The sequence below is a fragment of the Macrobrachium nipponense genome, chromosome 19 (assembly GCF_015104395.2).
Source record: "Macrobrachium nipponense isolate FS-2020 chromosome 19, ASM1510439v2, whole genome shotgun sequence".
Classification (NCBI taxonomy): Eukaryota; Metazoa; Arthropoda; class Malacostraca; order Decapoda; family Palaemonidae; genus Macrobrachium; species Macrobrachium nipponense.
In genome coordinates this window covers 27,270,327-27,294,597 of record NC_061088.1, presented here as the reverse complement: position 1 = coordinate 27,294,597, position 24,271 = coordinate 27,270,327, and the positions used below count along the sequence as shown (strand labels likewise).

At 39.0% G+C, this 24,271-nt stretch overlaps 1 protein-coding gene across 1 annotated transcript in view; it reads left to right on the top strand.

The window, feature by feature from the left end:
- Positions 1-24,271, top strand: part of LOC135215403 (titin-like) — a 206,828-nt gene that overhangs the window by 89,598 nt on the left and 92,959 nt on the right. Inside the window, 2 exon segments of the mRNA XM_064250008.1 lie at positions 641-770; positions 10,988-18,484. Coding sequence (XP_064106078.1) covers positions 641-770; positions 10,988-18,484 — 7,627 coding nt within the window.

The window sequence follows — 24,271 nt, the reverse complement described above, 5'->3', positions numbered from 1 at the left end:
CAAATATATATACAAAATTAAACAATATTAATTCTGTTGTTGTAAGGAAGGCTTTAGGTTTTATTATCCAAATGAAAGATAACAGATTTGTATCACTATAACTTTTGCTCCACACGACTCAGTGATAAGCGACCGTGAGAGTAACATCGTGGCCAATTTTTTTTTGTAGGACTTATTCTGTTGCAATTGTTATCCTTTTACACGAAAGATTTATGTCTTTGAAGTATTTTACCAGTGTACCCGGTAAAGTTGGCAAAATTTTCAAGGTTGGAATGCCACTTCATTTTCGTTTAAGGTTTTTTTATTTTATTCTATTTATTTATTTATTTATTCTGGTCTTGTTTAAACCGCGTGCCCTGTTTGAAAGTGTTGAACTTCCGGTATATAGCTTTCTTTTTCTGAAATTTTGGGATTATATTGTGATCTTATTTATTTTACCGACCTCACGTGAAAGATATTGATAACACTGATCGTCAAAGGCAAAAGCACATAATTACATCGAAGATCGAAATACATGTAATGGGAAAACAGAAATTTTTCTCCGTGCGAAACTGATCTTTAGTTTATATTAAACTTTTCAGGATAAATAGCTCGACGAAAAAAGCCCTGAGTATTAACGCCCCTTTCTCCTTCTTTGCAGATGTTTATTGAAGGCAACACGGCGGTCTTGGACATCAAAGTCACATACCCGGAGGACACCGGAACCTTCACTTGCCGGGCAACAAACTCTGCTGGGCAAGCCGAGACCTCCGCCATGCTAACCGTCCAAAGTAAGGATGAATAAGACAGTGTATATCCCCCCCGCAACAAAAACCCCCTCTTTTAAGCGACTTGTGTAAACGAATGACCCCAACCCCCGAAGTATTCTGTCCTCCTTTGGCGTAGAGTGTAAGGGGAACGACGGTGTATTATGTTTTCATTTGCTTGAGTGGAAGGCCCAAATTTGGGTGTCGAGAAAAAACATTGACGTCAGTCTTGGACGTTAAACCACTGGTTTGGTTGACTAGTCATGTCCAAGAAGACTCTTTCCAGCCTTTGCTGCCTTGGACTTTTTACATAAACCAGGAGTTAACGCTTTGAAATTCAGGAGGTCTTCCACCAGGGCGAATATGTTCGAAATATGTATATTGCATATGTATTATTTTCAAGGTCATCAAAGCTGCTGGTGTTTTAGCGAGTCGATTCTCCCTTCCACACCGCAGTTTGTGACGTCATCCACAACGCTGCGCAGTGTCCATTTCCCCTCACACTGCGCAGCAATGTGCCCGCCCTCTTTCCCCAAACACCTTTTCCAAAGCAGGGAAAAAATTCGATTTTGCTAGCATCCCTTGGGCTCCTGACAAAGGAGGGAGAGTAGCAGAATGGGCTTGGAAAATGCCCAACAGTTTGCTTCACTATTACGTTATTTTTAGTAGCTTTATTTTTTATCGAAAGTAATGCTTTAAGGCAAAACGAATATCAGTAACGACTTTATGTTAACAAAAATGATGGGAGTGCTAAAGAATCCCATACTCTTCCTTTTTGGTGGAAAAATGAAGGAAAATGAATGGCATTCTTGGCGACTCATTGCTGCTGCTACTTGTTATGTTCCATCTTCTGCCAGAAGCGACCCATGGCATTTTCTCTTCATTTTGGAAGACCAAACTGGAAGAGGGACAAATGAATCATTTCTAATATGTGAAGACACTGAAGTGTAAACGAATTGCCTTTAAAAAGCCTTTAGAATAAAACTTGCTTGCTTTTATTTAAGATTTGAAGAACAGCAAACTTTTATGAACCAGTTGACCTGTTTCGTTGTAACCGGTTGGTGCTTCTGTTTCTAGAGATTCTGTTGTATTTTTATTTACCAAGTTTTATGATTATTGGTAGCCATTATATGCTTCTCTGGACTGTTTCATTGGGCTTTTCATAACATTTCCTAGTCGATAGGCCGTTTTCATTATCATGACTTATTTTTGTATGCTTTTATGATTAAGTGCTCATAATTGTATTTCCTGTAGAAGTAAGGAAGGCCTTTCCATGTTTCTTTTGACGTTTTGTCCCGAAGCAGAGAACTGAAAGTCCAGCGAAGATTTTTATCTCTAGAGTAACTTGACTTTATTTACTCCATCTTATTTCTCCCTGAGGTCATGGGAATTTCATCTTTGTTGTATAGTTACGTAGAGGTGGAAAAAAGGGATGCATGATTCGCCCTTACCATGTTCTTATGTCTGTATTGTACTTTTTTCTTAAAACTCGTCTTGGCTAAACTTATTATCATATAATGTACAAAAAACTAGGAACACCTAAATAAAATTATCATTGATTTTAAAGAGCCACTCTCCAATTTTACCTTTTGTTCTACTTAATGGAATTTCATTTGAGGCAACTGAAATGAATCAAGTATGTAAAACGACTTCCAGATAAAATGAAGAGAGTTCAGTTCATCTCTTCAGTTCAGACTGAAGTAAAATGCGTGGCATCCTCTGGAGTCATTTTACTTGTCTCAGGTTTCTTTCCAAGTATTGTCTTTCATGAATTATCATTTTGTTCTTTGGTGATGGTGTCTAATAGTAAAATGTTCTTTGGAAGAGGAAGAGAAGGAGAAAGAACTCTTGTGGAAAGTAGTGGGCCTTTTTCATTCTGGAGGGCCTGTGTGATGAGGTGATGGTACTAATGGTGAAGGTGACATAATTCAGTTATGGCTGTAATAACTGCTAATGGTTCTTGGTTTCTTAAAGTAGCAAAGTAACAAGTTGAAGCAGTTAAGAAACAGAGAATGAGGTAAAGATCATAATAATTTGTACGTAGAGCTGCAGAAGGAGAGCAAATCAAGTGGAAGAAATATTCATCTTGAAGTTGTAAACTATTTCAGTGGAGATGGAAATGTGCACTCATATAAATGCCATTGCAACCATGGTACTTGAAAGTGGTGTGAAGGGCAGATTCCAAAGTGTAGAGGCACAAGAGGAAATGCTGATTATTATTTGCAGGTATTTTGGTAAAATGTAAAAGCAAAGTAGTTCGTATTTGCTTTTCAACATTACACTGACATGCAATCTGCACACAACAACACAACATATATGCCACACAGCTGGAAAAAAGTACTGAAACATTTGCATAATAAATTTCCATTGGAAAGATATGCTGCGAGTGAAGGCAATATAGATCCACGAAAAAAATAAGTTTCTGTCAAAGTTCATTTTCTTTTTATAGAAATTTTGACAACCAAGAATAATGTCCTACTCCAATTCGTTTTGTTTCGAACTGGTTTTCCGTCAGTTAAAGTCACAAAGTAGTAAGTTCAGTACCGTAACGAAAAAAATTATATAATTTTCTCTGAAAGAAAAGCAAATAAGTAAAACATTAGGAAATAAATTGTGAAATGCTGCAATTCTTATTTCACGTTTTGGCACAAAGGAAACTGACCTCTTTGGAGAAGCGAGCTAAGGGTGGAGTTTTTTAGCAGAAGGGCTTGATATCGCGAGGTGGGGGAAGCACTAAGGAGCAAATAAATTTAGCTCAGAGCAAGTGGGGCGGTTGTGTTTCTTTGGGATGTTTACCACCACCGCCGAGTAGTACTAAGGGAATGTGGCAGCATCCCGCCATTCAACTTCTAATCTTTTGCTTTCATTGTATTTTTCGAAACTTTCGATTTGAAACAGATACATGAAGCGAAACGGTTCGATGGGATAGTAGAATTCAGTATTTTGGCAAGATGAACACCAGATCCAATCTCAGATTCTTAGTTGTTTGTTAATGACTGTTACATCTGCTCCCACAACATAAAAAGGGGTTGGTTACTTGTACGCTACAAGTAACGAAAAACTGTTGATGAGGCAGTGACGGGAAGGTAAGGCAATGGGCACCGACTTACAGCGACGTTACGATGACATATAGTACAGAGCGGGAAAAAAGACTTTTTGTGAAAACTAATAAATTTCCCAGGAGCTGGGGGAACACAACGGTGACAAATGCCCATCGGAGTTATCTTGGAGTGGGAAAAGGGGTAGGATATATACAGCCTCTGCGCCTCAAGGCTTCGGGATAGGTAGGCCGGGCCCCAGTAAAAAGATGCCATCGATGTGTCAACTGCCATAGAAACTCGATGAGAACGAGATAATGGCTAAAAGGTTTGGCGAACAGATGTGCATCGTTTTTTCTTCTCGCGTTTTCTTTTCTCTCGCCAAAAACGCTTCACACGCGAGTGCCAGGGTGTGTAACGATGTTGTAGGTAACTAAGTAAATGAAGGCAAAGAGAAAATATCATGAAAGAGGGAAGAAAGAAGTCAGTAGGTAGAGGGGGAGCATTTATGCAGTTGATACAATGGATAGCATACAAAAATAAAGTGGAGAGAGAGAGAGAGAGAGATCTGCCGAATCTGATAAGAACGGAGGTGAGGTTTTGAGGTTGGTAGGTACGCCGAAGAGAAATGGGGTGGTGGCTTGACAGAGATTGCGTATGGGAGGTTAGTTTGTGGGGAATTGTGAGTCGCAGGGGTTGGGGTGGGGAGGGAGGTGATGAGGATTCCAATGGCGCCACTTCAGTGCCTTGGTTATAGGGAGCTTGGTCGTGAATGTGGGGGGCTGGGTGGTGGTTTTGGGGGTGTGGGGGAAGCCTAAAGGGTACCAAGAGAACTGTATTTAAAGTACCTACAATTATAGAATGGGGGACCAACCCGAAGAGGTTTGTTTGTACCTCGTTGCGGGAGGGTGCTTAAGCTTACGTGAGCTCTCTCGTTTACACATTTCAACTTGCATAACTGTTGATGGGACTTGTTGGAATGTATTGTGGCTTTATGTAAGACTTGCTTCCTCCTTATCGTTGTGCATTCAGTCGACGAGAGGAGATATCTACAAGATCGCGAAAAACAAGCAAATGTAAAGATGTCAAACACATCGGTTCTTATTCAAGTTTTATTTCTTCAAAGTATACAAAAGACTCTTATCCTATAACCTTAAACTAGTAATAAATTTGAAGCTTGAAGTTCTTGCTGACGTACGCGTTAAGGTTATAATGAATTCCTTTCTTGGTAAACTCTCGACCTTATTAACAAATTAATTAAATACATAAACCAAATGTTTGTTCCTGCGTTTATGGCACTGAGGGACAAATGGACTAGGTATAGAAAATGACGGTCGAAAAGACAAATTGAATCTAAACCATATAAATAGAGAGTTTTTCCGTTTATTTTCTTGAATTTGATTTTCTCCCATTTATATTTTGACAAATAGTTATAGACCACATTTAGTTTTTTCTGGGTATTGGTGCCATTTGTTGCTTGTTTCAAGAGCTTATAATTCTTCGTTCTAATTATCGGGACTGTTCCCAGCCCAGATTATAGTAATTTTTAGTATTTTATATCTTTTCCCCAAAAAAAGCTTTTAAGGCATCAGATGTGTATATACAAATGTATGCAAAAACATGTCGTTTACCTCCAGTAAGTTTACAGCTGTTTACTTCCCACAAGCTTCTATTTAACATCATTACGGTGCTAATGACTCCATTTCTACCCTCTTCGTCAGTGGTCACACATGTGTCGTGATCGTTAACCGCATAATGTTCCCGTCACGTTAAGGAGACACATGGTGTCCTCTCGACCCTCGGTGTTCTCATTTCCAGCCCCGTCACAACTACAGATGTCGCATGTTGTTTTTATGGATGCGATTATTTTTGTCACTTTCATACTCCGGTGATTCAGGCCTTGGTGAAAGGTTGGGTGGTGGGGTGGGGGAGAAGCTTTCGTAGTAGGGCGGTGTGTGGTTTGGGTGGGTAGGTGGTTTGAGGCGTTTGGCAGTGCGCATATGTATACTGCAAGGCTGAGGCAAATAGTGCCAGCAGGGAGTCAGGGAAAAAGCAGTCATATAAAAGCTAAGAATGTGCAGGTTGGAAGGTGTTCATCAAGGTCACATTCAGATCGTTGGATCTAGGAAAAAAAATATTCTTAGTTTTTTTCTATTTTCTGTGATCTTACGTATTTGTTAGTGCCAAGCAATGAGAGTGATACGGTCCAAAATGATTGCTAATCCTTCGTCGATATTAAGAAGGGTTTATGTTTTCGTAATTGCGGTCTTTGGAAATTTGTAAACGTCCGTATTTCATAGCTTACAAAAACCCGACTCGTTTTCTTCCACGTTAAAAGACGAATAACTCTAGTCTCCCATTTAATATTTGTTATGGCTGGGATACGAAGGGCAGACTTGGTGAGTCGTTCTTGTCAGTTTTCCCGCCAGATGGCCGACTGACTTGTTTATTATTGGGAATACGCAACTCTCATAATATTTAGCTTTTAGCGTAAACCGGGCGTAGTTGTGAGGGGTTCTTATGGTAAACAATCATTACGTAAATGCACTGACACAGCTCGCCAAGTTATTTTTTTTAGTTTCGTGTACTGCTAAAATATGTAGTTGACTGAATGAGATCGAAATATATGAAACATTTACTGAAAGCAAACACTAAAAATCAGCTTGAATCTCATACACTGAACCAGCCGGTAGCTATTTGACCTCCACCCCCACAAAAAAATAAATAAATAGGAGAGAGAGAGAGAGAAAGACATGCCGAAAAGGCGAAAGTCCTCTCAGGTATTTAGGGTAATATTTTCTTTTACCTCAAATTTGGGAGTATCTGGCGCTAATTATGCGAGCCAGGCCTTCATAATCTTCCTCAGTGCTCCCGCAACCCCAACCTACTCCCACCCACTGGCGGGGAGATGGTTAGGGCTATTTCAGTGACATATGTGGAGGTCCCCTCCTCGCTCCCAAATGTACAGACTTCTATCAGTCGACGTGTTGCTCACTTCTATATACTTTAAATTGAGATGTGTATCCTGTCCACTAGTGACTGGGCGCCACGCTCATATGCTAAAAGCCACAAGCAATGAGAAGGAGGTTTCTGCCTCCTGGCTGGTCCAACATCAACAAACAGAAATCTCACCTGAAAATGGTTAAAGCAGACTGACAGCACTTGTCATCACATGACGTTTGCCGCCTATGCTCTTTATGGGTCTCATGATCCTGGCAAATCCTCATCGTAGAATACTCATGCGAGTCATCACTCATCTTTGTAATTGGTTTGCCAGACCTGGATGCTACCTCATTTGAGAAATTGACGAGTGAGTCAACTGGACATCTCCCGAACTTGCACTTAAGTACTAAATCGAATAAAAGCGTAAACCTTCAATATTCGCTGTCTTGGCCAGGTTTCTTGATTCTCATGAAGTGATTCATTAATTGAATTCCTGTATCAGAACTGATGCCCAGTATGCAAAGCTTGAGTTTTACATTTTTGCTTCTACTCAAAGATTAAACCACCACCTGAATATTTATTTACTTGACTAAAGACATGAAATCTGGTGCCAAGTGTCGAACTGGTCAGGTCATTATTATACTTGGCTGTGACAGAGTCTTTGTGTACTCTGACTTACGTAAGAATGGGGATTCGAAGAAAATTCTTGTGGGGCGTGTCTGGTTTTTATTGAATTCTTAGAGCGTAAAACAAACAAAGGCTTTACTCACCTGCGTTGAACAACAACCGATAGGTTTTTTTAAAAAGCCAGGGTAATTTCTGGCCTTCAGTTTCAAGTCTGTTCTCTTACATCTGCATTAGTCACGGTGCTCTGCACATAGTACATTAAGGCCTGCCTATCTAGGAAGGCTTTGATGAAAAAGAATCTCAGGGATCTGAAAGAGACTCGCAAAAAACAAATTGCGAACAAAGGACTCTTGACGACGACGTTCTCGACAAAGTCCAGATGGAGCGCAGACGCCTCGAAGTCGAAGAAGAAGTGACACTTCATCAAACGGCGCCTGACAGGAGCATGTACATGACATGACCCGGATACTACGAAGCCTCAGGACAGAGGATGCTTTGATAGGAAGGATGAGCATATCCTGTAGCCCCTGGGCATGTGGCACTGACTGCTTGAGTGCTGGGTAGCACTTCAATGAACTATGATAACCACATGGCCCCACCAGCTGTCAAATCCAATTGACCTGAGTCCATATACTTTGGGGACGATAAAGAGAAGAAAATATCATTAGTTTATGTTCAGTGTACATATATATATATATATATATATATATATATATATATTATATATATTAATATATTATGCGTGTATATATTAAGCACAACGTAAACTGAAAAGATAATGACGATACCATTTACAATATAAAATGAAGATGTCTAAATATTCCTAATCTAACAGGAAAAAGCACTTTATCCAGAGATTACTTTGACTGTTAACTGACCAGTAATGAACATAGCTAAAGGCAATCGCACGAATAATTGTATATGGGATGTACCTTTGACTCCTCTTTCGAAATGTATATGAATATTGCATAGACAAATCCAAGAGCTCTGAGAGATAATTTGCTGATAAATACAAAAACTATAACTATAACAACAACAACAGCAACAACAAAACGGTAACCGTTTCAGCCTCATCTTGCGAATGTGGTAACTGAAGCACGTTCATAGCTCCTTCGGAGACTCAGCTGCATAAACCTTTCGTATAATTTTGTCGTAAACACTGCCAGCTGTGCTCTGCCCTCGTCGCTATTTTATGACCAACGCCACCTGAAGAGAGGAGATTAGGATAAGATGTTAATAAACTAAAAGGGAAAATATTAAGGACGAAGTAATGTACCGTGATGAAGACTAAAATACTAAGAGTAACTGACTTGGTATGTAAAGTTTATATTTGCAAGGTACACAACGTTAAATACTCATTATTTGTCTATATATATCTATATATATTATATATATATATGTGTGTGTATAATACTAATGATTCACACTGCAGAATGATCAAGACACCTGGATAAAACTCATTGCAAAAACAATAAAAAATCTGTACAAAACCTGCAAAATAGGAATCACAAAATGTCAGTGAAAATAGACTGCAAATATTTGTGCCAGTGAGTGCCACATGCATTGAAAGAGCCCTTCACACAGTGGTTGTACAATGTCATGAGAAGAACAAAACTATGCCACTTTAAACTAAAAAAAAAAAAAAAGTCCATGAGTTGCCATGATCCCCGCAGAAGCAAAGAACAAATAATAAAGCAAAATGAAAAGGAGTGGATAAGAGAAAAGGGGGTCGTCGTGCCCTCTTGGCATGGCTCTTAAACAAGCCGCTGAGGGGATATGGTCTCCTTTTTGACTATGCCAGCTGCCAGCTCCTTATGAGGCTGCAAGGCTGTCTGAAGCGACGCTAGAGAGAGAGAGAGAGAGAGAGAGAGAGAGAGAGAGAGAGAGAGAGAGAGAGAGAGGGGCGAGAGAAAGCCAAAAGAGGCAATAGTGTCTTGTGACTAATTCTGCCCCCGGGGAGCCTTTAACAGCCTTGTTGCGGGGGAGGGTAGGGGAGGTTTAGGGGTTGGAGGGAATGTACCTCCGGTGTTAGTCACTATGTTCTAAGAAAGTTCGTGAATCATCTCTCTCTCTCTCTCTCTCTCTCTCTCTCTCTCTCTCTCTCTCTCTCTCTCTCTCTCTCTCCAATAATATGTTTCTGACTCATGTCTTTGAAAGGATGTCCACTCAACTTACATCATATGCCTCCTTGAGTGTGTGTTTGTTTTCGTAAATGCGCCGATGATTCAAATGGATGCTGATGGGATGACAGACTGTCAAGGACAGAAATAGCACAGTCTCGGTGCGTCTTTTGTTGCTTTTCGTCGAATAAGAAGAGTATGAATACCCTGTGGCCCTTATATCTCGCTCGATCTCTGCTTCAGTTCCGAAAAGCCTCATGACTTGATTGCTGTAAACGGAACGATGTTCGTTCGAATTCACAAGAAAAAAAACTGGGTTACCTCCTTTGGTGGACTTCAAAAGAACCTGTGGATTAAATTTATTTCCTCATTTTCACGATAGTTGGACTTTAATTATAGTCTTGTGTCACCTCAGCCAACAGTACCAGTCGCCTCTTCCAAGTGCTGACGAACCCTCTAAATAAACATTCGTCGATCCATAAAAGAAAACAGGCTCACTTTTAAAGATATCTCTCCCTAAGACTGTCTTGCCAAGGGACTTCTCTTTTTCTCAGAATGCCCGTTCTTTTACCTCAAGGGAGTCAAACTTTCTCTGCCTTCGCTTCAGATTGAAATCTTTCCCACTTTTCCGATAATAACGTTTTAATATCTTTTCCGAATTTGTAATGTTCACTTCACATAACGGAGACTTCACTTGATTCTGCAACATCTTTCTAGAAGTTATTCTCTTTTCAGATTGAATTCACGCATTTTCCGGAAATCTCGGTAAATTTCTTTAGAAAGATCGGTCTGAGATCCTAATTCAAAAGGATTTTCAAATTCACACCATACATTTATGTATAACTAGATCGTCAATGCATTGCTATTCTGTTTCAAGGGTTAGCATTTGTCGGTAAATATTGGATCGCTCAGGCATACTCAACGTATCCAGATTTTCATTCACAAAACAGAATAAAAATTGTGGGAACTCTTCACACCACCGAATCTCAAGACGAACTGAGCTACTCCAACCTTTGTAGGAGTTCTTGTAGTCGCTGTGGGAGAGAAGCCCGCCCACGTCACCATCCCCACGTCAGCATTTGTCCAATAAACTCCCAGTACTTGATTTTCTGCTCCGTGATTGGCTCTAACCAGATGTCAAGGAACGATTCACAGTGGATGTAACATATTAGGAATGACGTAGTCACTTCAGACTCCTCCTCCTTTTCCCGCGCCGCCCCCTTTCTAAAATGAATCATTTTGTAATTGCGTTACTCTGACTCAGACAGCGATACTTAGTAGTAGTTTAATTTTTTCTCACTTCACCATAAACCTAAAAATATGCGCTTACTCGTTCGTCCTCGGCCAAAAACAATTTACGATTTCAAGGGTGGTACACCAGCTCTCATAAGTGTACCTTAGTCAGAGGCACATGCAGAGCATATGCATGTTTTATTCTTTTTCTTTATCTTATTTTACCTCCTTTTCTTTTCATACTTTGACCTCTCTGACATATTGGGCTGACTTATTTCAGGTACTTACGTAGAAGAGGAGGACCATGCAAGGCTAACGAGGAGAACAATGCAGAAGGAGTCTAGAAGACATCGTTGGGTTTCACCCAGCCCTGCTCGGTGGTTCTCGAGAAGTCCCGCCAGGCGCATGAACGAAGAGGAACTAGATAGGAAGAAGAAGGTGGCTGCGCCATGGCTAGTCGAGAAAAAGAAGGAGGACATCTCTCAAGCTGCTCTTAGGCTCAAGAAAGCTGAATGGAGAGGTGACCGTAAAGAAAGTGAGAAGTATGAAATACCCAAAGTGGAACTCAAGAAATCGAAACCGAATAAATTTGTACCAGAACAGCAGAAGCTTGAATCAGTTCAGCTTGCTCGCGTGGAGAAACCCAAAATTGTAGTATCTGGGAAAGAGGGAGAAGACGCTCAGAGCCCCGAATCTGATTATTATGAATCATATGATGAGATTAGTGATGGTGAGTATGGTGACTTTGGAGAAGAGGAAACACCAGATCGAGAGCCAGAAAAGAGAGGAAAGGTTCAGTTCCAGAAGGAAAGATACCAAAGAAAACATCCAGGGAAGACTATGCCTAAAGATGGCAGAAGACGAAAAGTAAGACGTAAGGAACAAGTAGAACAACCTGAGGGAGAAGAACCTTCATGGAGGGTAAAACGGGTTCAGCCAAAGGATCAAGACAAGGAAAATGTAACTCTTAAGCCATTTACCAAGGACAAGTCTGTAGAATCAACTACTGATGAAACAGATGCAGGAGACAGGCAGAAACCTTTAGGGGTTAAACGATCTCAGAAAGAGAGGTTGGAACCTGAGAAATTTATTTTGCCAAAAGTACAGCTGAGAAAAACTCAAAAGACTCAGTTGCCTGCAGATGATACCAGGTTGGAAGAAGTTGAACTCAACCAAATTGAACAGCAAAAGAAGCAAGAGGAAGAACAGGATGAAATGGTTAATGAAGAGCCATTAAAATATGATAGGTGGGGTCGGCCGATTCCTGAGCCCAAGGAAGGAGAGAAGAAGCAAAAAGAAAAAAGAATGCCTAGCAAGGATAGGTGGAAGCCAGACAAAACCGAAGAGGAAAAAAGACTTCCTCCTTGGAGAGTGAAGAAAATTACTCCCAAGGAAGAGGAAACAGAAGATATAAATCTAAAGCCTTTCAGCAAAGAAAAGCCTGACTCTAAACCTGTTGATTCAGAAGTAACACCTTTTGAATCTCAGGAGAAGCCTGATTATGGCAAGGCAATAGATGAGACTGAGAATGAAAGAGAAGAGTCAGGCCGTCCGCCATTTGCAAGGGCCCAACTTAAGCCAGGGAGAAGGACTCCAATAGAAAAACCTGTTAAGGAAGAATTTTCAATTCCTAAGATTGAACTGAAAAAAACTGTACCTAAGAAGTTTGTTCCTGAACAAGAGAAACTTGAGTCTGTTGAGTTAGCTCATGTAGAGAAGCCAAAGAAACCAAGGCCAGAGAAAGAAAAGAGAGAATGGAGTCCCATGGGTGATTTTGAAAAATATTCACCAGAGGAAATACCTGATGGAGAGCCAGCTGACCTTGAAACACCCGATAGGTTTAAGCCTGGAGAAAAGAAAAGAGATAAGCCTGAACCAGGCAAAGATACACATAAACCAACTGAAGAGCGACCAATGCCCTTTAAAGATGAAGCTAAACCAAGGAAAGATAGAACAAAGCCAGAGAAAGAAGATGAAGAAACAGAAGTTCCATCATGGAGAGTTAAAAGAGTAAAACCTAAAGAAGAAGAAAAGGAAACAGTGGAACTTAAACCGTTTAAAAAGGACACTACCAAGGAACCCAAAGCTCCTCCTAAAACTAAGTTAGGTCAACATTATGAGCCTAAATTACCCCAGAAAGATGAAATTGACTTGCAACCTTTTGAGAAAACAGGCAGAGAGGTTCCGGCGCCTGATAAACACGACAAGGAAGGCTTCTATGATAAGGAAGACATTCCCCAAGATGATCTGGAGAAAGACAAGGATGCAAAGCCTGAAAAGGTTCAGCTAAAACCAGGTAAAAAACCAAAGAGAGAAATTCCACCGAAGGAAGAGTTTTCTATACCCAAAGTAGAACTTAAGAAAACTGTTCCTAGGAAATTTGTACCTGAGAAGGTTACACTAGAGAATGTAGACTTAGACCATGTAGAAAAGCAGAAGGCGCCCAAACCCGCCAAAGAAAAAAGAGAATGGAGTCCTTTACCTGAATCTGATCGTTATGAACCAGCAGAGATTCCAGAGGGAGAACCAACTGACTTGGAAAGCTATGAAAAATATAGACCTAAGGAAGACCTAAAAGATGAGCCAGAGCGTGATAAAGATAGATACCAACGAACGCCAAAAGATAAAACAGAATCAGAGGAAGAAAGATTGCTCAAGCTTGGTAAAGGTAAGCCACAGCCTAAAGAAGAAGACGAAGAAGTGAAACGAAAGCCCATTAGAAGATTACCCAAACCTGAGGAAGAGGAGCGAGAAGTACCAAATTTGAAGCCAATTCCTAGAAAAAAGACAGAGCCTGATGAGAAAAAGACGACACCTCTTGGAAAACTAAAAAAGCCACATGAAGACATTCCAGATAGAGAGCCTGTTGAACTTAAGCCGTTTGACAGGACGAAGACTGATCTTCCTGACAGAGAACCTGTTAAGTTAGAAAAACCACAAAAACTTCCACCAGGTGTCAAAGATACTCCAGTTGATGAGCCTCTTTTGTCAAAGCCTGTCAAAGAAGATGAGCCAATAGAAGAAAAAGATAAGAAACCCAAAAAGGATAGAACGAAGCCAGAAAAGGAGGAGGAAGAACAAGTACCATCATGGAGAGTTAAGAGACTGCCTCCTAAAGAAGAAGATAAAGAAGAAATTACCCTTAAACCATTCAAGAAGGATAAACCTGATAAACCTAAACCAAAGCCAGAATATAAACCTGGTAAACCTTATGAACCTGAAATTCCAGAACCAGAGAGAACTCCATTAGAACCGTATGAAAAAGGAGAGAGAGATAAAATTCCTAAAGATGAAGACTTCGAAAAGCCACAAGATAAAGGAAAGCCAAGTGATAAAGATAAAGATGAGAAGCCCGATTTTGGAAAAATGCAGCTAAAACCAAGTAAAAGGCAGCAACTACCACCTCCTCCAAAAGAGGAATTCTCTATTCCTAAAATAGAGCTTAAGAAGACTGTCCAAAAGAAATTTGTTCCTGAGGAAGTGACACTCGAAAAAGTAGAGCTTGATCATGTGGATAAGCCAGAAGAACCAAAGCCAGAAAGGGAGAAACGGGAATGGACTCCAGTACCTGAGTATGAAACATATGCCCCAGAAGAGATCCCTGACAGGGAACCTGTAGAGCTAGAAGATTATGAGAAGTACATTCCTCCAGAACAAGAGAAAGAAGAGGAGGAGCCCGAAAGAGGCAAATTTGAACGTAAACCCAAAGAAAAAGAAGAGTCTGAAGAAAAGAAACCTTTCAAACGTGGAAAGGGAAAGCCAAGACCTGAGGAAGAGGAAGAAGAAGCAAGAAGATTGAGGCCGGTTAAACGATTACCTAAACCACCTGAGGAGGAACAGGAGAAACCTCAGCTAAAGCCAATTCCTAAAAAGAAAGCAGAGCCGGAAGAAAAAGAGGATACCACCCGAAGAAAGCCAAAGGTATCACCAAAAGATATTCCTGATAGAGAGCCCGTAGAATTAAAACCATTTGAGAGGACGACACCAGTGATTCCAGAAAAAGAGAAGGTAGATCTCGAGAATCCTTGGAAGATGCCGTCCACCCCTAAAGATCTTCCATCCAAGGAACCTGAAATTCCAAAACCCAAAGACAAAGAAGCACTTCCAGAAGATGACGAAAAGTCAAGGAAACCAAGAACAAAACCAGAAAAGAAAGATGAAGAGCCTGAAACGCCTTCATGGAGGATTAAACGGCTTCCACCTAAGGAGGAAGAAAAAGAGGATGTCAAATTAAAGCCTTTCAAGAAAGAAAAACCAGAGGAGCCTAAGCCTAAACCTAAAACCAAACCTCGTAAGCCATATGAACCAGAAATTCCTGAGCCAGAACCTACTCCAAGAGAGCCTTACGAGAAACCTGAGAGGGAAAAAGTGCCTGATGAAGTCCCCAAACCTCTCACCAAAGAGGAAGACGGAGAACCTGAACCTGGAAGAGAACCGAAAGATAAGAAAGAGAGAAAGAAACCAGAAAAGGATGAAGAACCCGAAACACCTTCCTGGAGGATAAAGCGACTACCACCCAAGGATGAGCCGAAGGAGGATATAACACTGAAACCTTTCAAGAAGGATAAACCAAAAGAACCAAAGCCACCTCCCAAGGATAAACTGGGTAGACCTTATGAACCAGAGATTCCTGAACCAGAACCTGTGCCGCGTGAACCATTTGAAAAGCTAGAAAAAGAGAAGGAGCCAAAGGTTAAGCCAGATAAGCCAGAAAAGATTCCTGAACCACAAAAGGAAAAGCCACAAGAACCTGAAAAACCAAAATTAAGACCAATGAAGAAGCCACAAAAGGAAAAAGAACCAAAAGAAGAATTCACAATTCCAAAAGTACAACTTAAGAAAACGACACAAAAAGTTTTTGTACCAGAAGAAGTCAAGCTTGAAACTGTAGAACTTGATCATGTAGAGACACCGGAAGAGCCAGAGGAAGTTAGGGAAAAACGGGAGTGGACGCCAATTCCTGAATATGAAACTTACGCTCCCGAAGAAATACCAGAAAAAGAACCTGTGGAGCTCGAGCAGTATGAGAAATATGTCCCGCCAGAAAGGGAGGAAGATGGTAAAGAGCCTGACAAAGGTAAATATGAGCGCAAGCCAAAAGAAACAGAGGAGCCTGAAGAAAAGAAGCCCTTTAAGCGCGGAAAGGGAAAACCAAGACCAGAGGAAGAACCAGAAGAACCATTTAAACTGAAACCAGGTAAGCGTTTACCCAAGCCTCCTGAGGAGGAAGAAGAGAAGCCTCAATTGAAACCCATCCCTAAAAAGAAACCAGAACCAGAGGAAAAAGAAGATACTTCTCGAAGAAAACCAAAGGTCCTACCCAAAGATATTCCTGAGAGAGAACCTGTAGAACTGAAACCTTTTGAGAGAACCAAACCCGAGATCCCAGAGGGAGAAAAGGTCAAATTAGAGAAACCAGTAAAGCCTGAGCCGAAGCCCAAAGAACCTGTATCAGAAGAACCTACACCGCCTGAACCAACCAAACAGGAGACTTACCCAGAGGAAGATGAAAAGCAAAGAAAACCAAGAACAAAACCGGAAAAGAAAGAGGAAGAACCTGAAGCACCATCATGGCGAATAAAACGAGTTCCACCCAAGGAAGAAGAAAAAGAAGATGTCAAGCTCAAACCTTTCAAGAAAGACAAACCAGAGGAGCCCAAACCAAAGCCTAAAACTAAACCACGCAAACCATATGAACCAGAAATTCCTGAGCCAGAGCCAACTCCAAGAGAACCATATGAAAAGCCTGAAAAGGAGAAAGAAACTGGTGAAGTCCCTAAACCTCCGGCCAAAGAGGAAGATAAGGAACCTGAACCTGACAAAGAACCGAAGGAAAAGAGAGAAAGAAAGAAGCCAGACAAGGATGAGGAACCTGAAGCGCCTTCTTGGAGGATAAAGCGACTTCCACCCAAAGACGAACCGAAGGAGGAAATTACGCTGAAACCATTTAAAAAGGATAAGCCAAAAGAACCTGAACCACCTCCCAAGGATAAACTAGGTAGACCCTATGAGCCAAAGATTCCAGAACCAGAACCAACACCAAGGGAACCATTTGACAAGCCAAAAAGGCAAAAGAAACCTGACAAAGTTCCTCAGCCTGAAACAGAACCCACACCACAACCTGAAGAAGAAAAAGAAGAAGAAAAGCCCGAGGAAAAACCTGAGGATAAGGTGGACGAGTTTGAGAAAGTGAAACTCAAACCAAGTAAGAGGCCTAAGAAGGAGAAGCTTGTCATTGAAGAGTTCTCAATACCCAAAATACCTTTAAGGAAAACGGTGCAGAATGAATTTGTTCCACAGGAAGTGAAACTAGAGACTGTTGAGTTAGATCACGTAGAATTCCCTGAGGAGCCGGAGGAAGTAAGGGAAAAGCGTGTATGGACACCTCCGCCTGAGTATGAAACTTACATTCCAGAAGAAATTCCAGAAAAAGAACCCGTTGAACTGGAACAATATGAAAAATATATTCCAGAGCCATTGCCTAAGGATGAGAAGGAACCTGAAAAGGACAAATACCAACGCAAGCCAAAAGATAAACCTGAACCAGAAGAAGGCAAAGGTTTCAAACGTGGTAAAGGAAAGCCAAAGCCTGAGGAAGAGGAGGAACCATTCAAGCTAAAGCCGGTTAAACGTCTACCTAAACCTGAGGAAGAAACTGAGAAACCTCAGCTGAAGCCTATTCCCAAGAAGAAGCCAGAGCCAGAAGAGAAGGAAAAGACGCCCCTTAAGACTCCTAAGAGACCACCAAAGGACCTTCCAGAACGTGAACCTGTAGAGTTACAGCCATTTGACAGACATAAGCCAGAGGTGCCAGAGAAAGAAAAGCCTGAGCTTGAGAAGCCTTTGAAACCAGAACCTAAACCAAAGGAAAAGCCTTCAGAACCCGAAGTTCCAAAGCCACCAGAAAAAGAACCCGTTCCTGAAGAAGAAATTGAGAAACCAAAGAAAGTCAGGGAAAAACCGAAAAAGGAAGAGGAGGAACCTGAGCCACCTTCATGGAGGGTAAAACGACTGCCTCCTAAGGACGAGGAAAAGGAAGACATTACGTTAAAGCCATTCAAAAAGGACAAGCCAGAAGAGCCAAAACCACCACCAGAGCCTAAGCCTAGAAAACCATATGAACCCAAGATTCCAGAGCCAGAGAAACCTCCACGCGAACCTTACCAACCTCCCCAGAAAGAAAAATCACCTGAAAAAGAGCCAGAGCAAGAGCCAGAGAAGCAGCCTGAGCCTAAGAAACCCAAGAAACCAAAAAAGAAGCCCGAAAAGCCTGAAGAGGTGGAGCCAGAGAAAGAAGAGCCAAAGCCTGTCGAATTGGTTCCACAGCAGCCTGAGCCTGAAAAGCCCCCGAAGATTATTATCGATATCAAGAAGAAAAAGGAAGAGTATCAACAGTTGGATATCACCACGAAATCGACGAAGATCGTAACGGAGAAGAAAGAGACGGTGGTGAAGTCTCTGAAACGTGAGTACCAAAAGCCAAAAGACATAGAGCAGATCCCGCCATTCTTCACCAAAATCCTGGAGCCAGTTATCACCAAACCCGCCCAGAAATCAGTCTTTACTTGCGAGGTCCGAGGTCATCCTCCACCCGAAATTAAATGGTACTTCAACAGTATCGAAATCCAGCCCAATAACAACATCAGCCTTTGCTACGAAAACAGAATTTCCACCCTTACTATCATTCGCCCAACCGAGGAAGATGAAGGCATGTACACGTGCGAGGCCATCAATGAAGCCGGGAAGGCCACTACGATGTCCAACTTAGCGATGGAAGGTAGTCATCGCATTGCATGCCTTTGTGTGATACACGAAAGAACCGTAAACAAACTAATAACTAGTGAGATTTATTGTTGGTAACTTTTGGTCGATGTTATTTGTTTGTTTATTCGTTTTGACCATTTTCGTTCAGTTCCCAAGTTTTCGTTTAGTTTCCCAAATGTTCGTTTGCCCTCGACGGATGTTTTTTCTTGTTTGCGTGTTTTGCGGTTTAATATTACGCCCAATTATTTACAGACCAGAGCAGATGTTTTGCTTCTTTGTTACCAGTATTAAGTACCAAAAGACTTTTTTTTTCATTCTTTGACTTTTGCCTTCATAGAAGGGTTTTCCTTAAAGGATTATACAGAATGCCTTAGGGGCTAATTGTTGTTTTGTAATGTGTTTATGCTAACCCTCTGGTTATGACCTACATGTACTTTCTTTAATGTTTTTTCATTGCATCTCAGATATATACAGTGCATGGATTAAAGGTAAGTTGTAGATATGGATGAAAAATATTTGTGTTTCACTTTTTTCATTGCACTTCATACATAACACAGTGTTAAGAAGAATAGTTCTCTTAATATAAAAATTGATAAGATCGTGTGGCCGAACCGTACGTGTCTCCGAAAGACCATTTGTTGTTGTTGTTGATAAAATCAATACTGCTTTTGAAGTGGGTGGACTTCTAAACAGGTATGTCTGGTTACACGTACAATGAGTAATTGATTGGTCGTGTAAATATCTAGTGATGTTTATGACAGGAATGAAAGATGAGTAACCATTTAAACCTATCTATGCTTTATGATACAAGATTATCATATGTGTTCACTGCATTTCGCTTACGGAAAATTCTTGTATCTCTAAACACTTATTTTTCTTGTAGGTTTAGGTCCTTAAATCACAATTATATTAGATGTATAGGAACCCGGGGTTAAGTTGTCATGGCTTTGGCTTAATCTTAAGGCAACAACACTGTTATATCTTAAAATTCCATACATTTTATAATACTTATGAACGAAACTTTTAGAATGTTAAAATTGCGTTATACTAATGGTAAAAAATTAACTATCTCTTTAAAATCGGTTCTTGAATAATACCTATATTGCCCCTCTCAAAAGCAAGCACGATACGGTATGCTAATGAGATAAAAAGGCACTACGTATGTCCTTAAAGGGAACAAACTATTGTCAACTGATGTCTCGTAAGGCAAAAGTCTTGATTTTGAGTTAATAGAGATGGTTCCAGACTTATGCGGTTTTAAAGATATAATCAAAACTATAGCTTTTTAAACGTGGACATATAATACCGTAGACTTTTTTATTCCACTTCAATTTCTACTACGTTAATAGTTTACGTATCAAATAGTATACTGTTATACTACTTTAAAGATTATTGAAAGTAATACAAGTACACAATTACTTTATTATTATTATTATTATTATTATTATTATTATTATTATTATTATTATTATTATTATTATTATTTTCGTAGTCACGTGAGTCACTAAATAAGTGAACAAATCCAAATTGATGTAATTGTAAAAAAATATTTTAGAAAATAGATATATTTGCATTTATATCAATGGAAATTTTGCACAGTTATTATTATTATTATTATTATTATTATTATTATTATTATTATTATTATTATTATTATTATTATTATTATTATTATTATTCAAGGTGACTCATTGGATGTCCTTGCAAAGCATCCCAGTAAGAATGACATTATTATTATTATTATTATTATTATTATTATTATTATTATTATTATTATTATTATTATTATTATTATTATTATTATTATTTAGTTCAGATGGATGAAAAGATCCACCATTAATGTATACATGTTCACGTTTGACTGCATGAGAAAGTGTTCCATTTTAGGAACTACAGTCGCTTTAATACCTCAAGACGCTGAAGATTCGTCACTCGACAAAACATACAGGTAACGCTTAAGTAAACTCGACGTAAAATACGGTAAACGCCAACAATCGTAGCCTCAGCAGACTTGGAAGAGCACTTCTGGCATCTCTTCTTGTCTCTCGAAACCAAAACAAACCATTTATTTCGTCAGGAAGGTTTACTGGTCTGTTTTATTTTCCCATTTGCCCGCGTAAGAGCAGATGTTGCCTAATAGCGGACACCTGTGCTGTTTTGAAAGGTATTTTGAGATGCGACTGTTTTTGTAAACACCTCCTCTAGTAATTATGTAAATTCTGAAAGAAAACTACAGCAGAATCTGAGACAAATTAAGTCTTATTTTATCGTTTTTTACTATAAAGGAGGCCAATTTAAGTGGTTATTAGATCATAATAATGTGTATGGTTCACTTTCCCTCGAATTATCGCATTTTTATAATGTAACATTCGTCTATCGATCCTAGAAAATTTGATAAAGTAAATTTGACCGAGTTATTTGTTTAATGTTTATTTTACAACCTGGGACCCAAGCTAAAACTTCTCTCCGTCCTGTATATTTGTATTTTTATTCATTATTTGGGATTCATTATTTCTATATAATATGACAACAAATATTACTCTTGTGAAATAGCTTCCTTAAAATGTAACTAAGAATGCGCATGTCATATATATATATATATATATATATATATATATATATATATATATATATATATATATATATATATTGACATACGCATTCTTAGTTAAAATGTAACTAAGATGCGCATGTCATATATATATATATATATATATATATATATATATATATATATATATACATTGACATGCACATTCTTAGTTACCTTTCAAGGAAGCTATTTCACAAGAGTAATATTTGTAGTCATTATTATATAGAAATAACGAATTCCGAATAGTGAATAAAAATACAGATTTACAGGACGGAGAGGAGTTTATATATATATATATATATATATATATATATATATATATATATATATATATATATAAACATACATATATATATATATATATATATATATATATATATAGAATAATACACACACACACACACACACACATATATATATATATATATATATATATATATATATATATATATGTGTGTGTATATGTATGTAGTATGTATGTATGTGTATGTATGTATGTATGTATTTATATATTCCAACACGTAACGATGGGATGGCGCTCAGAAGGGTTCAATGAACTTCTGACTGTTCATGGCGTTGTACATACTTGCCAGGTAGGGTGCAAATTATTTATAAACCACAAGTAAGTAATAAGCACTCTTTCCTCTATATGATATTTAGAATCAATGGTCAAGGTATCTGATCGTACTACTCATTCTGGTTTGCTATAATATTATGGATAAAAATCGCTTCTCGCATAATATCTGGAAGGTTATCACCGTAACTTGCACGAGCATATGTACGGATTTTCATGTATGTATGTATGTATGTGTATATATATATTATATATATATATTATATATATATTATATATATATCTATATATATATATATATATATATATAATAATATAATATATATATATATATATATATCACCAGTGGGAAGAAATTAAAAACGGTTGTAAATTTACAGCCGATTTTCATATCTTCCCAATGGTGTTTGATATATAAAAATCACATATCACATATATGGATCATATAAAATATATATATATCTATATATATATATATATATATATATATATATATATATGAAGTGTCTATAAAAAGGATTATTAATCGATTGTCTGTACAATATTCAGTCTTTGTTTTAATTCTGAAGCACATTGCAATTTTCTTTAAATTATTCTCGTCGAATCCATCACTATCCTCTTGCTAAAGAACCAAATGCTACTGTGAATTGAAGGTGATACTAAATTTGAAAGTGACCTCACTTCAGCGAATATAGGCCAGTGTTTTGGCATTACGATCAATACCTTCAGCTGGCAACTAAGGCAGGGTCCCGATGCCAATTTGCGTACTTAAGGAACAATAAAACTTGAATGAATTTTATTCCCTATGAAAAAAGTGTGTAAGCAGACAGATTCATTCACACTTGATATGCAGAAATAGAATATTTTTCCACGGATGAGGCAGATTTAGATCTCCTTATATAAGGCTTTGCTCCCCCTATTTGGCAATTATCCATGACATCATGGATTGGGCAGGGTTTCCATTGGGGGTCAGATCTGGCGAGGTCCGTCATTCTGGGTTTCGCTGTGCACAGGTGAACATCTCAAGATGGTGGAGTCACCATGATAAACGACAATTTTAGCTGCAATTGATTGCAGCAGAAAAATACAGTGATGTTTTCGTGGCTTTGGCGTGAGTTCTCTATTTGCTATTTTTACCCAGTTTTTATTTTAGATGCTTGGTAATTTGTTGGGGGTAATTACAATTGACCTTTTAAGATAGTCTAATATTCCACTTTGAGTCTACAGCAGCCTTATGCCTGATATATCTCCATGTATTCTTTCATGATGAATACCTTTTTCACTGATTATTCCCTTTTGACCTTTTCAACATAATATTTCTTATTAATAATGTTTCAGTGTTTGGTTTAATGTAGGTATATTTCTTGAAACATTTTCGTAAGATATGAATTCGTGTGTGTGACTTTTGCTTAATATATTTCATATGTTAATTGCGTATTAGAATATGAATGATTGCTTTAAGTGGTGTTTCAATAGTTGCGAGTGATTTTTTATGGTTCGAATAAGACATATTTTAATGTAATATCTTCAAGATATCGAAGATATAGTCCGTGTATTTGATTATGCAGTGAAGTGCGCATATTTCGCAAAGAAATCAATCTGGTTTGAGATGAACTTTTGCTGTGTGCCATTCCAAACAGAGTGCTCCAGAGAACAATTAAGAAAAATCCTTAACAAATACTTCGGTTATTACTTTGAAATTTTGTTCATGCGTCGAGAATGTAGACTTATCAGTCAGTCGATCTCCATATCCCAAGAAGAACAATCCGATCAGAAACAAAGTAAGAGGTGCAAAAAGAGGACAACGGCAGGAAAACATTGCCCTAGAAATAGGGCTATTTATAAGCATTTGTTTATCGCAGAAAGACACATCTGGGCTCATTTAATCCACCTGGATTAAGGCGACTTGGTAAATCGACGTCTGTTCGACTTTGAGGAGCAGAGTGCTAAAGCCGGCGGATCTGAAGTAGTTAGTGTGAGACTTGGCACTCTGCCAGTTTACGTGGTGCCAAAGGGGAGGTCATTGCCAGGGAGAGGATGTCATGCGATATAAAAAAGGGGGTGCGCGGGAATGCCAGATCGCCAGAATTATGATCACTTTTAAGGTTGGGGACGATAAACAAGGCGCTAATGGCAGAGATATCTCGACCCGAGATTTATGATCTGCGAAACCGGCGTCAGCGGGTGATTTTCTTTCCTGATTCGTCGCATTTATTTAAGGTGCCTTGCTGGATTTAATGCAGAAGTGCAAGTCGCCTTTTCTCCTCTTATTTTAAAATCTTCTGCAGGTTTTCATTTCATTTTATAAAATTAAATACTGACTTCAAGGAAGTGAAGCTGCAGTAATGACGTACTGTAAATATTTATTTCTTGGTGATAGACTCCGTAGCAATTTTAACTAAGCGAGATTCGTTAATTCCGCATCATAGTTAAATCACATATCTTGAACAATGTAAATGTATTCCAAAACTGAAAGGTACTTGAATGGAAAGACGAGCAAAAACTGGCGAATGTCTACGACGTTTGAGCCAAGTTAATGAGTGTCAAGACAATTAAACACGATATAATTTATTCAATGGCCTTTTGATTTTAAAGGGAGAGCCTGGCAGATTTAGGTATGGCTCTGAAGATAC